We start from the raw sequence: 12,047 nt of genomic DNA, 5'->3' as shown, positions 1-12,047 counted from the left end.
TTAAATGAGTGAATTCTTTAAAAAGAAAACGAGCATGAAACACTAGCAGTGCTGCCCATTCTGTGCCCTTAAACTCTGGAGAGCTGCTCACTGCTGGGAACGGCTCTGAGAATTCCTCTGGTTGAGGAATGGCTGCATCCCAGCCTGGGTCCGCGGTAGAGAATCTCCCACACTCCACTGTGGGAAGTTTTCACAGCCCTTAGTTTCACTTTAGCTTTGTGTCATCTTCTGAAAAATAGAATGGCGAGACGAAAACCTCCTTCTTGGGGAGAGGAGTGACAGAACTCGTTTGTAACATGATCCTGTTGGGCTCAGAAAAGACCAGAAGGGTTTCTGGGAAAAGCACAGTAGAACACTGCTGTGGTTTTTTCCCCTGAATTTTTAATAAGACAAAAAGCTTTTGTAAGGTACATCTTACACGGGGGTCTGCTGTCCCCTCACTGTGTGGCCCAGCGCCCATCTCATTATGCCTAACGGGTGACTTTCTCCCCCTCAGCACTCATTCCCAGAGAGCAATAGTGTTAGCTTAAGAGGGAAAAGGAGAAAAGGAGGGAAAGGGAAATTCCGGGGGGGGGGGGGGGCTCGGCTCTAGTTGTGAGTCTGACCTTTTTATTTTTAGGCTCCTGGAAGCCTCTGGTTTCCTAGAGCTGTGCAGTTTGTTTCTTGCTCAGGCGGTCCATTTTTTACAGATCCTGGGCTATCAGCGTGTAGCATCTCATACCAGCTGGGTGGACGGTCAAGCTCGAGGCTGTAGTAAGAGCTCAGAGCCCTGCATGGGAGCCTCTCCAGGGGGCAGACACCCCTAGTGCCGGCTCACACCTTACTGCTTGTGCCGCACTAGGTCCGCAAAATTCTGGACCTGGTGCAGAGCAAGGGCGAGGAGGTGTCCGAGTTCTTCCTCTGTGTGCTACAGCGACTCACAGACGCTTACGTGGACCTCAGGCCTTGGCTGTCGGAGATCAGCTTCTCCCCTTCCCAGCTCATTCAGAGCAAAGCTGTTGTCAACACCGATCCAGGTATGAGTCAGCCCCGGGGAGACCGCAGCCACCAAGCAAGCAAGGCCCCCGGGGCTTGGAAATGCTATCTGTGTGGGTCCAACAGGGGATAAAGGCGGGGGTCCGCCTCGACCAGCCCTGCCTTCCACCTCAGGCAGCAGGCTCGGCTGCTGTGTTCCTTTTAGAAAGGAGAGCTGGTCCCTGTCACCCTGGTGCAGCCCAGGGAACTGTGATTGAACTGACCACAGATAGCTGATCTGATTTATGTAGGGAGCCATGGAAGTGTAGGAATGACCTCTGTTCTGACCTCTTTCTGACTTCCTTTTCTGACATATCTAGACATTTTAGTGGTTGTACAAATTCAAGTTTGCATTTTTTTCCTTCTTGAAGATCTTTCCAAATTTGATTCCAGGCAAAGAATTCTTCGATCACCCCTGACTGCCAGTCCTCATTTCCAAAGCACCATGGGCCCCCTTTAGTTAAATGATTAGTTCAACAGGTATTTATGATGTACTCAGCATGTGCCAGGGCTGGGTGTGCTGGATGCCGGGGGTGCAATAGGGAGCAGACCCAGCTATGGTTCCTGCCCTCAGAGGTTAATGCAGGAAACTGGCAGTAAATAATGACACAAATGTGTAATTGCAAATGGTGATAAGGACAACAGCAGTTCAAGGTGCTGAGAGAGCACAAAATTGGGACCACAGTCTGGTCTGGGGACCAGGGAATCATCTTTCCGTGCCTGTGGTCTCTCCACTTCCAGACAGTTGTTGGCGACATACCAGCACTGAACTTCCAAACTCTGAGTTTTAAAGAATCCAGTTTGACCTTGAAAACAGAAACAAAGGACAATGTCCCAGAGTGTCAGGTGTGTATTTAGGGGAAACCAGACCAAGAGACAGAGTGTCACGGACAAGCTCTTGCTTCTGCAGTTACCAGCCGGCCACTGCTAGCTTCTTACTGTTACTGCTCCTGCCCACCTCACTTTGTTACCTTCCCCAAGAAAAAAGGAAAATATTCCTGTGATGAAGAGTTCTTGCAGAAGGCTTCTCCATTGGCTGCTTTACCCAGCTACTGTAACGGCTTTGAAAGTATAATTCACTCTACAAGAAGCCAGATGTGAAAGACTACATATTGTATGAATCCATTCATATGAATGTCCAGAAAAGACAAATTTATAGAAACAGAAAGCAGATCAGCAGTTTCCTAGGGCCAGGGGTGGGGCAGAGATTGTCTGCAAATGCACTTATGATGCACTTATAATGGAGATTGTACCCCTGGATTTTAGTGATGTTTGCGTTAACTCTGTAAATTTACTAAAAATCATTGACAACAATACCTGTCGTAAAATAGGTGAATTTATAGTCTGTAAATTTTGCCTTACTAAAACGGTAAAAAATTGAACTCACTTCACAAATTTTAAGCAGACAACCAAGTGGGACTAAGTTGATGGGAAAGGGTTGTAGATGAATCTGGAAATGTGCAAGTGTGTCCGATTTTTGTTAATTGAATTATCATTAAGACCCAAAAACTATTTAAAGGAATTTTGGAACACCCTTTTTTTGTCTGGAGTAAGCTCATTTTGTAGCTCGTTTCTGCTGAGAGCATGGCACTTAGGTCAGCATGTTACCCCATGTCAGCATATTAACCCATGTACTTCCCCTGTGGGCCAGCCCAGCGCTCCCCCTGGGGCACGTGCTGAGCATCAGTGATCCCCAGGCCTCAGCTTTGGAACCAGGGCCGCTGTGCCCTGTGTAGTGTTAAGAAGGCTGGTTTTCACTTTAGTTTACTTACTCAGTTATGGTGAGGCACAGCCCCTTTGTAGTCCGTATTAACGTCAACTGTTGTATCTTATCGCAAGAAGTCTCGGCATTAGGTTTTATGAGACTACTTGTTGTTTTACGAGCAGTGTCATAAGTACAAGAAAGGTTAGGACAATTTCTTCCTCAACGATACAAGTGTCAGTGGAGAGTGGCTTGTGCTGTTTGAGCAGGACCCTGGGGTTGGGCTGGGGCAGCAGGGCCATGCGGCCTGGCCGTCAGATTTGAGGGGGGCTTCAGTTTTTAGCTGGAGTTCAGTTGACAGCTTGCGCAGAGGAGTAGGGAGCCTGTCTCTGACACTGATCCCAGTTGAATTCTTTGTCCACTGGCTGGCCAAATCTGAGGTCAGACAGAGGGGTGGAGGCCCAAGGGCCCGCAGATTCTGGAGCGCTGGCTCTTTGTATCTGAGTAGTCCTCGCACTTAGCTTGAGCGTCCAGGCTGCGGGCTTGTTTCCTGTGTGCTTGCTCCTCCGCCCGAGACCTCCCTGTTTGGTGCCCTTTCCACCCTTTCTCTCTCTCCCCATCTGCTTCCACCTCTCACCTGGCACCACTCTCCCTGCAGTGAGCAGATACAGCCAGAAGCTGCGACAGCAACTGGGCCGTGACTCCAAGTTCATCCTGTGCTACGCCCAGAAGGAGGAGCTGCTGCTGGAGGAGATGTACACGGACACCATCGTGGAGCTGGTCGACTTCGCCAACGAGAGCCTGGGCAGCCTGGGCAGCCTGGCCTGCCTCCTGGACCCCTCCACGGGCGTCCTCAATGAGCACGGCGAGACCATCTTCGTCTTCGGTGACGCGGGCGTGGGCAAGTCCATGCTGCTGCAGCGGCTGCAGAGCCTCTGGGCCGCGGGCCAGCTGGACGCTGAGCTCAGGTTCTTCTTCCACTTCCGCTGCCGCACCTTCAGCTGCTTCAAGGAGAGCGCCTCGCTGTGCCTGCGGGACCTGCTCTTCAAGCACTACTGCTACCCGGAGCAGGACCCCGAGGAGGTGTTCGCCTTCCTGCTGCGCTTCCCGCACACGGCCCTCTTCACCTTCGACGGCCTGGACGAGCTCCACTCGGACTTCGACCTGAGCCGCGAGCCCGACACCTCCTCCCCCTGGGAGCCCGCCCACCCCCTGGTCCTGCTGGCCAACCTGCTCAGCGGGAAGCTGCTCAAGGGGGCGCGCAAGCTGCTCACGGCCCGCACGGGCGTCGAGATCCCGCGGCATCTCCTCTGGAAGAAGGTGTTCCTGCGCGGCTTCTCCCCCAGCCACCTGCGCGCCTACGCTGGGAGGATGTTCCCTGAGCGCGCCGTGCGCCAGCGCCTGCTGGATCAGCTGGAAGCCAACGCCAACCTCTTCAGCCTGTGCGCCGTGCCCCTCTTCTGCTGGATCATCTTCCGGTGCTTCCAGCACTTCTACGACGCCTTCGACGGCTCCCCGCAGCTGCCCGACCGCACGGTGACGCTGACCGACGTCTTCCTGCTGGTCACCGAGGTCCACCTGAACAGGACGCAGCCCACCAGCCTGGTGCAGCGGAACACGCGGAGCCAGACGGAGACCTTCCGCGCCGGCCGGGGCACCCTGCGCTCGCTGGGCCAGGTGGCTCACTGGGGCATGGAGAAGAGCTTCTTCGTCTTCAGCCAGGAGGAGGTGCAGGCGTCCGAGGTGCAGGAGGGGGACCTAAAGCTGGGTTTCTTGCGGGCCGTGCCGGAGCTGGGCCTCGGAGGGGACCAGCAGTCCTACGAGTTTTTCCACCTCACCCTCCAGGCCTTCTTTGCTGCCTTTTTTCTGGTGGTGGATGACAAGGTGGGCACTCGGGAGCTGCTCCGGTTCTTCCAGGAGTGGGCTCCTCACGGGGAGGCAGCAGCTGCGTCCTGCTATCCCCGCTTCCTACCCATCCAGTGCCTTGGGGGCCGCGGCCTGGCCGGGGAAGACCCCTTTAAGAACAAGGATCACTTTCATTTCACCAACCTCTTCCTGTGCGGGCTGTTGTCCAAAGGCAAACAGAAACTCCTGCGGCACCTGGTGCCTGCCGCCGCCCTGCGGAGAAAGCGCAGGGCCCTGTGGGCTTACCTGTTCGCCAGCCTGCGCTCCCACCTGAAGAACCTGCCCCGAGTTCAGTCTGGAGGCTTCAGCCAGGTGCAGGCCATGCCCACCTTCCTCTGGATGCTGCGCTGCATCTACGAGACGCAGAGCGAGAAGGTGGGGCAGCTGGCGGCCAGGGGCATCTGCGCCAACTACCTCAAGCTGACCTTTTGCAACGCCTGTTCGGCCGACTGCAGCGCCCTCTCCTTCGTCCTGCACCACTTCCCCAAGCGGCTTGCGCTCGACCTGGACAACAACAATGTCAACGACTATGGTGTGCGGGAACTGCAGCCCTGCTTCAGCCGCCTCACCGTCATCAGGTGAGACCTCCAGGTTCCGGGAGCAGCCGGCGGGGCCAGGGCTCAGGGGACGCCAGGACTAGCACTGTGGAGCAGGATCTCCTGGATTATCCTGGAACTCATGACCGGGGTGTCTGGGAACATCCGGAGCTTCTCTGTCTCAGGGTGGCAGAGGGTAACGAGCAAAGCTTCGAAGTCAGGTGGACCTGGATGGGCCCCAGCTGGGTGTCGTTGAGCAAGTTGCTTGACCTCTTTGAGCTTCAGCGTCCTCATCTGGAAAAAGGAGATTCTCATATCCTAACAATTACACTAATAACAATCAGCATTTATTGAGAATGGGTGAAGTGCATTAAAACCATTACCTGGTTTAATCCTTTTAACAACGCTATCAGGTAGGTACTGTTACCATCTCCATTTTGGCAAACGAGGAAGCAGAGGCACAGAGAAGTTAAGTGGCTCAAGGTCACACAGGTGGGCCATGGTGGAGCCAGAATCTAAAGAACCTTTTGAGATTCATGTGAGGCTCAGAGATAGACCGTGAAATGTTTCTGGCACGTGAAAGCTTTATGATGGCAGAAAAAGCAGACTTTGTGCTTATTAGCGTTAGTTAACTTCCACGAAAAAAGTGGGCAGCCCTGAGCTGCCAGGGGATCTCAGTAAAGAATGCTGACTCTTGATTAGTTTCCTGTTTGATGGTTTAGAGGAAAGAAAAGCCAGTCTCCCTTCTTCTATTAGCATTTTCTGTATTAAATACACCTTGTAAATCTCTACGGGGGGGGGGGGGTTCAATTCTCCACTACTTGGCTCATGCATTTCTGAAGAGCAGAAGGGATTTGGAACTGATTCCAGGTACCTGTTACACAAGCGCCAGAGCATACGTTGTGGGGGGATGGGTGGGATGTAGGGAGCCCAAACCTGCCCTGGCCTTGGGCATTGGAAAGCCTAGAATCTATTCTCTGAGCTCTCAGCCAGCGACTCTCGGTTTGTAGCCTCAGGCAACCTCACACTCAGTGCCTCCCTGTGACCATTTCATAAGATGGAAGCTCTGCACCAGTATGGTGGTCCCCAGGTTTGCCTCCAAACCAGCAAAAGAGAAGGCAGGAAGAAATGGGCAACCCTAAGGAAGCATTTTGAGCTCCCTGAGGGCATCAGTGAGGATTAGTTTTGGCTGTTAGAGAAAACTCACAATACTGGTGGCTTAGATAAGTTACAGACTTATTTGTGTCTCATGCAAAAATCTAAAGGAGGGCAGTTCCAGGCTGCTGTAAGGTCTCAATGACCATCAAGAGCCCAGGCTCCCTTCTGCTTACTGCTCTGCTGTCCTCAGTACCTGACTACTATATCTTGGCCTAAAATGGCTGCTCATGGTCCAGCCATTCAGTTGACATTCTAGTCACCAGGAAGAAGGAAGGGCAAAGGACACACCCCATTCTTTTTTTTTAAATTAATTTTATTGCGGTACAGTTGATTTACAGTGTTGTGTTAATTTCTGCTGTGCAGCAAAGTGATTCAGTTATACATACATATATATTCTTTTTCATATTCTTTTCCATTATGGTTTATCACAGGATATTGAATATAGTTCCCTGTGCTATACAGTAGGACCTTGTTGTTTATCCATTCTATATATAATAGTTTGCATCTGCTAATCCCAAACTCCCAGTCCATCCCTACCTTCCCCACCCTTGGCAGCCACAAGTCTGTTCTCTATGTCTGTGAGTCTGTTTCTGTTTCATAGATAAGTTCGTTTCTGTCATATTTTAGATTCCACGTATAAGTGATGTTACATGGTATTTGAGTTTCTCTTTCTTACTTCACTTAGTATGATAATCTCTAGGTCCATCCACATTGCTGCAAATGGCATTATTTCATTCTTTCCTATGGCTGAGTAGTATTCCATTGTATATATGTACCACATTTTTTGTTTATATTGGAGTATAGTTAACAATGTTGTTAGTTTCAGGTGTACAGCAAAGTGATTCAGTTATACATATACATGTGTCTATTTTTTTCAAATTCTTTTCCCATTTAGGTTATTACAGCATATTGAGCAGAGTTCCTTGTGCTATACAGTAGGTCCTTGTTGGTTATCTGTTTTAAATATGGTAGTGTGTATATGTCAGTCCCAAACTCCCAATTCATCCCTCCCCCGCACCTTTCCCCTTTGGTAACTGTAAGTTCGTTTTTGAAGTCTGTGAGTCTGTTTCTCTTTTGTAAATAAGTTCATTTGTATGTTTTTTTTAGATTCTGCATGGAAGTGATATCATAGGATATTTGTCTTTCTCTTTCTGACTTACTTCACTTAGTACGATAATCTGTAGGTTCATCCATGTTGCTGCAAATGGCATTATTTCATTTTTTTATGGCTGAGTAGTATTCCATTGTTTATATGTACCACATCTTTATCTGTTCATCTGTTGATGGACATTTATGTTGTTTCCATATCTTGACTATGGTGACCAGTGCTGCTGTGAACATAGGGGCACATATATCCTTTTGAGTTATAGTTTAGGACACACCCCATTCTTTTAAGAAGACTTCTCAGCTATTGCTAATGAGACTTCTGCTTAGATCTCACTGGGCAGAACCTAAGCACATGTGCCCAGCTAAAAAATGAGGGATTCTGTTTCTAAGTAAGCATAGATATTGGGAGTGACTAGTTGGCTCTGCCACCCTGGGATAGTCATGCAGTGTATGTACACACTGTGCCCCAGCACCAAGGGTGGGTACCATGAGTGGAGGGGTTCAGAGTGTCTGACGTGATCATTTTGATTGGCCTAAAGATCAAGCTTTTACCTCTTCAGCCTTTTACTTATCACAGAGGACAGTGTGTAATAAGTGGCCCAGTTTGGCCCATGGCTTGTGTTTATAGATAAAGTTTTATTGGAATACAGTCACATTTATTTATATATTGGCTGCTTCACTCTGCAGAGCTAAGTGGTTGCAACAGAGACCAGATGGCCTGCAGAGCTTAAAAATTTGTTATCTGACCCTTTACAGAAAAAAATTGCTGAGCTCTGGTCTGTTCCTTCACCCACCCCTGACCCTCGCCTCATCCCTCACGCTCCTCCATCTCTGAGCCTTACTCTGTCCCTCAGACTCACCTAAATAAAGGGGTGGAGAATTGAGAAGATCAGGGTAGTTTGTTTATAGAGAGTACTTGGCAGTAAAAAAAAATTGTTTTGCATTTTAGCCAAATCAAAATATCCTGCTAGTATAGGGCTTTCGAAGAGCAATCCCAGTACACGCTGGGCCTTGTCCAGGAGAGATCCATCATCCTCAGGCCCTCTTTTCCTGCTCCCTCTTGAAGCCTGGCCTGCTGAAGCAGCATGTGCATTAAAGAGGAGTGGGAGAGTGTGGCTGCCAAGACCTGCCTCATCCAGCTGTTTCTCCCTTGCCATTGAACTTCCTGCACAGAACCACACCTCAGGAGCTGTCTCCCTCGATTGACCTTTCCAGGTGGCAAGTCAGGTTTCACACGTGCATTTCCAGATGGAAAGGCTCCTGGCATTTTGGGTGGGACAGTTCTTGTGGGGACTGTCCTGCCTTTTGCAGGACCCCTAACATTTCTGGCCGCACTTGCAAGATGGTGGAGCGTCCACTCCCCAGCCTTATGACCACCAAATGCAGCTCTACACATTTCCAAATCCCATGGCCCCCCGCTGTGCAGTGAGAGCCACATTGACACATAGGCCACTGGCAAATGCAGGATATCAGAGGTGGCTGTCCACACGTGTCCTTCAGGTGTCCCTTGTTGCCCTTGTGTTGAATCAGGGCTGTGCTGTAGCCTTGCCAATGGGCGGTTCTCATGGGTCTCTCAGCCCCGTGAAGACCAGGCTCTGTAGGGGCCGTGTGACCGGCTGCCATGGCCATTCTCTCGGGGGGACATCTATAGCTGGGAAGACTCCAGGACCTATAGACTTCTGGATCCTTGTGGAATTAATGCTCTTTCACAGTGAGCAGCCACTCCGATTTTTAACTTTCTTTGCTGTTTTTTTCAGACTCAGTGTGAACCAGATCACCGACAGTGGGGTGAAGGTGCTATGTGAAGAGCTGACCAAATACAAAATTCTGACATTTTTAGGGTATGTATTTCTCAAGAACACTGCGACAGCTATATAGTAAGAATACAGAGCAGCAGGAAGTTGCCATTCCTATGGCTCACTGGATGGTTGAGACTGATGGCCCCAGGGTACCAGGAAGAGCACTGAACTGGGAGCCAGGAGTCCTGGGCCCTGCTTTTGGCTCGGCTAGCAGCCCACTCTTTGAGCAAGTCAGGAAATCTCGCTGAGCCTCAGCCTTCTCATCCCCCTTGTATAATTGGGATCCTAATATAGTCAAATAGTTTTACAGGTGGTGATTGAGAGATGTAATGACAGAATTCCTGGGGATATGTTTTATTGACGTGAGAATACTGTTTATGTGGTAGATTTCACTATGGCGGGTCCATGATCTGTCATCCAGAACCCTTGGGGCAAGACACGTATCAGAAATTAGTGCACATGCTACCTAGCAGTGACATGACCAGTGGGATCTAGGGCAATACCCCATTTTCAGATACTTTAACATTTCTGCAGCAAAAGTTATAAACATTCAAACCAGTTGGGATAAAGACCATGAACAGCTCCACATCGGTTGCCAAAATAGTTACGAAGAAGTTTGGGTTTTCAGAGCCTTTGGGGTTTTGGAGTTTGACAGGAGAGATTGTGGGCCAGCCCAGCCAGCCCCACGGCTGCTGTTGACTCCCTGAGCTGGAGCCAGCCCGTCAGCTTCCTTGGGCCTCAGTTTTCTCAGCTGTCACATGAGGACACTGAAGCCCTGAATCCCAGGTAGCCTTTTGGCTCTGGAGTTCTGCATGACTGTGGAACACTGGAAACCTGTCTGCTTACCACTTTCAACTCCTTTCTGCCTTATTGTTGAATTGGTGTCAAGTGGTAAAATGACAAAAAGGTAGACACTGAGGTGGTTCTAATGCTTAGAAACTTTTACCCCTCAAGATGCCAATCGTGATCTTAATCTGAAAATACCCCTCAACTGCCATTTATCGAGCACTTACATGCAAGGGCTTGGAATGGTGTCATACAATCCTCATAACAACCCTGTGAGGGAGCCGTAATTCTTATCCCTGTATTACACATGGAGAAACTGAGGCACAGAGAAGCTCGGTACCTTGCCCCAGGTCATAAAGCTGGGGAAAGCGGCAGAATTGGCCTTGAACCCAGCCTGAGACCCCACAGCCCCAAACTCAGGCCTCCACGTGCCCTTCCTTTCTCCTTTTGACCTAGACTGTAAATCAGCAGACAGCACCCACTCACTTTAAAAAAGGGGGTCCTAAATTCTCACGGCCATGCTTTCTCTCAAAGCTTATACAACAACCAAATCACCGATGTCGGAGCCAGGTACGTCGCCAGAATCCTGGATGAGTGCCCAGGCCTCACGCACCTGAAGTAAGTGGAGTGGGCACAGCGAGCGGGTTCTTCAGTAGCTTCTCTTGGTCACCCTTCATTGTTCAAGCAAAGAATAAATGCCACCCTAGAGCTGCCTTCTGCCTGCCCCAGGGCCAAATCAGGTCAAATCAGGACACCTGTGTGTACAGGGTGAGCTGTGGGTGAGGCTCGGTGTTTGGAAGGGCCCCGTACCGTGGGTGGGGGGAGAGTGTGGCATTCTGATTTCATTAACTCCTAACAGGAAGAAAGGCCACAACTGTCACCCTTTCTGGAGATCGTTTTCCCCTGAGGAAGCTCCTCATTGTCTTGGTCCATTCTGGCTTCTGTAACAAAATACCATAAACGAGGTTGCTTGTAAACACCAGAGATTTATTTCTGACAGTTCTGGAGGCTGGGGAATCTAGGATCAAGGCGCCAGCAGATTAGGTGCCTGGTGAGGGCCCAATTCCTTGTTCTTAGATGGTGCCTTCTCACTGTGTCCTCATGTGGTGGTGGAAAAAGGGGAAAGGGAGCTTTCTTGGACCTCACTCATAAGTCACTAATCCCATTTGTGAGGGCTGTGATGAGTGACTTTATCACTTCCCAAAGGTTCCACCTCCTAGCACCATCACTTAGGGGTTAGGATTTCAACATATGGATTCCAGTAGGGGTGGGGGGGAGACAAACCTTCAGGCCATAACATTGCAGATGAGAGCCTGATCCCTAGCTGTGTCACAGGAATGTCCTGCCAAAGGTGTCAGAGCACCAGCCTTGGAGGAGCCTGGTGATGCTGCCCTGGTGATGGTAACCTACCCCTTGACCATTTGCAGTTGAAGTGGGAACCTTCTGGTCTGCTGATGGAAATGAGTGATGCTCGGAGGTCATTTAAAGAATCTCTGGGGGAACTTGGGTCCCTGAGTCTCTGCAGAGACTGTGACCACCTCGTGGAGAGGAATCCCGACTGGCTGTCCTCAGGGCTTCGGGTCCCCCCCCTTAGAGGACGCCCAGGGATGGCTGCTGTGGGTCCCAGGAGAAAGACCACCCCACCTAGGAGGGGCCAGAGGGGCTCTGTGCCAAGGATGAGGGTGGCTGATGCTGGGGTCCCCTCACAGCTGGAGCTGACGTGTGCATGACTCTCTCTGCAGACTGGGAAAAAACAAAATAACAAGCGAAGGAGGAAAGTGTCTCGCCCTGGCTGTGAAGAACAGCAAATCCATCTTTGAAGTTGGGTGAGTAGAGACAGATGCACACTGGTGTGCGTATACAGCCTGCTCTGTGTACAGGAGCGCCTGCTGGTCTTTTCGTACATCCATCTAGCCAAAGGACTGCTGGCGCAAGCTGTGGGGCAGAGGCTGCAGAGAGCCTCCATCACAGATGCCCTGGTGGCTGGGCCCCACTGGCTCCTGCGTGGGAAATGTTGTGGGAAGTCCCAGGATGGACTGC

The 12,047-nt window shown here is 50.5% G+C and overlaps 1 protein-coding gene across 3 annotated transcripts in view; it reads left to right on the top strand.

Moving 5' to 3' along the window:
• Window positions 1-12,047, top strand: part of NOD1 (nucleotide binding oligomerization domain containing 1) — a 93,980-nt gene that overhangs the window by 44,484 nt on the left and 37,449 nt on the right. For all 3 annotated transcript variants that reach the window (XM_061197872.1, XM_061197873.1, XM_061197874.1), the window contains exons 3-7: window positions 842-1,016; window positions 3,375-5,199; window positions 9,180-9,263; window positions 10,542-10,625; window positions 11,750-11,833. In XM_061197872.1, the coding sequence (XP_061053855.1) occupies window positions 842-1,016; window positions 3,375-5,199; window positions 9,180-9,263; window positions 10,542-10,625; window positions 11,750-11,833 (2,252 nt within the window). The remainder of the gene's footprint in view (window positions 1-841; window positions 1,017-3,374; window positions 5,200-9,179; window positions 9,264-10,541; window positions 10,626-11,749; window positions 11,834-12,047) is intronic.

This window comes from Eubalaena glacialis, chromosome 8 (assembly GCF_028564815.1).
Source record: "Eubalaena glacialis isolate mEubGla1 chromosome 8, mEubGla1.1.hap2.+ XY, whole genome shotgun sequence".
NCBI classification, from domain to species: Eukaryota; Metazoa; Chordata; class Mammalia; order Artiodactyla; family Balaenidae; genus Eubalaena; species Eubalaena glacialis.
The sequence above is the reverse complement of the archived record's forward strand: the minus strand, read 5'-3'. Positions and strand labels throughout refer to the sequence as shown.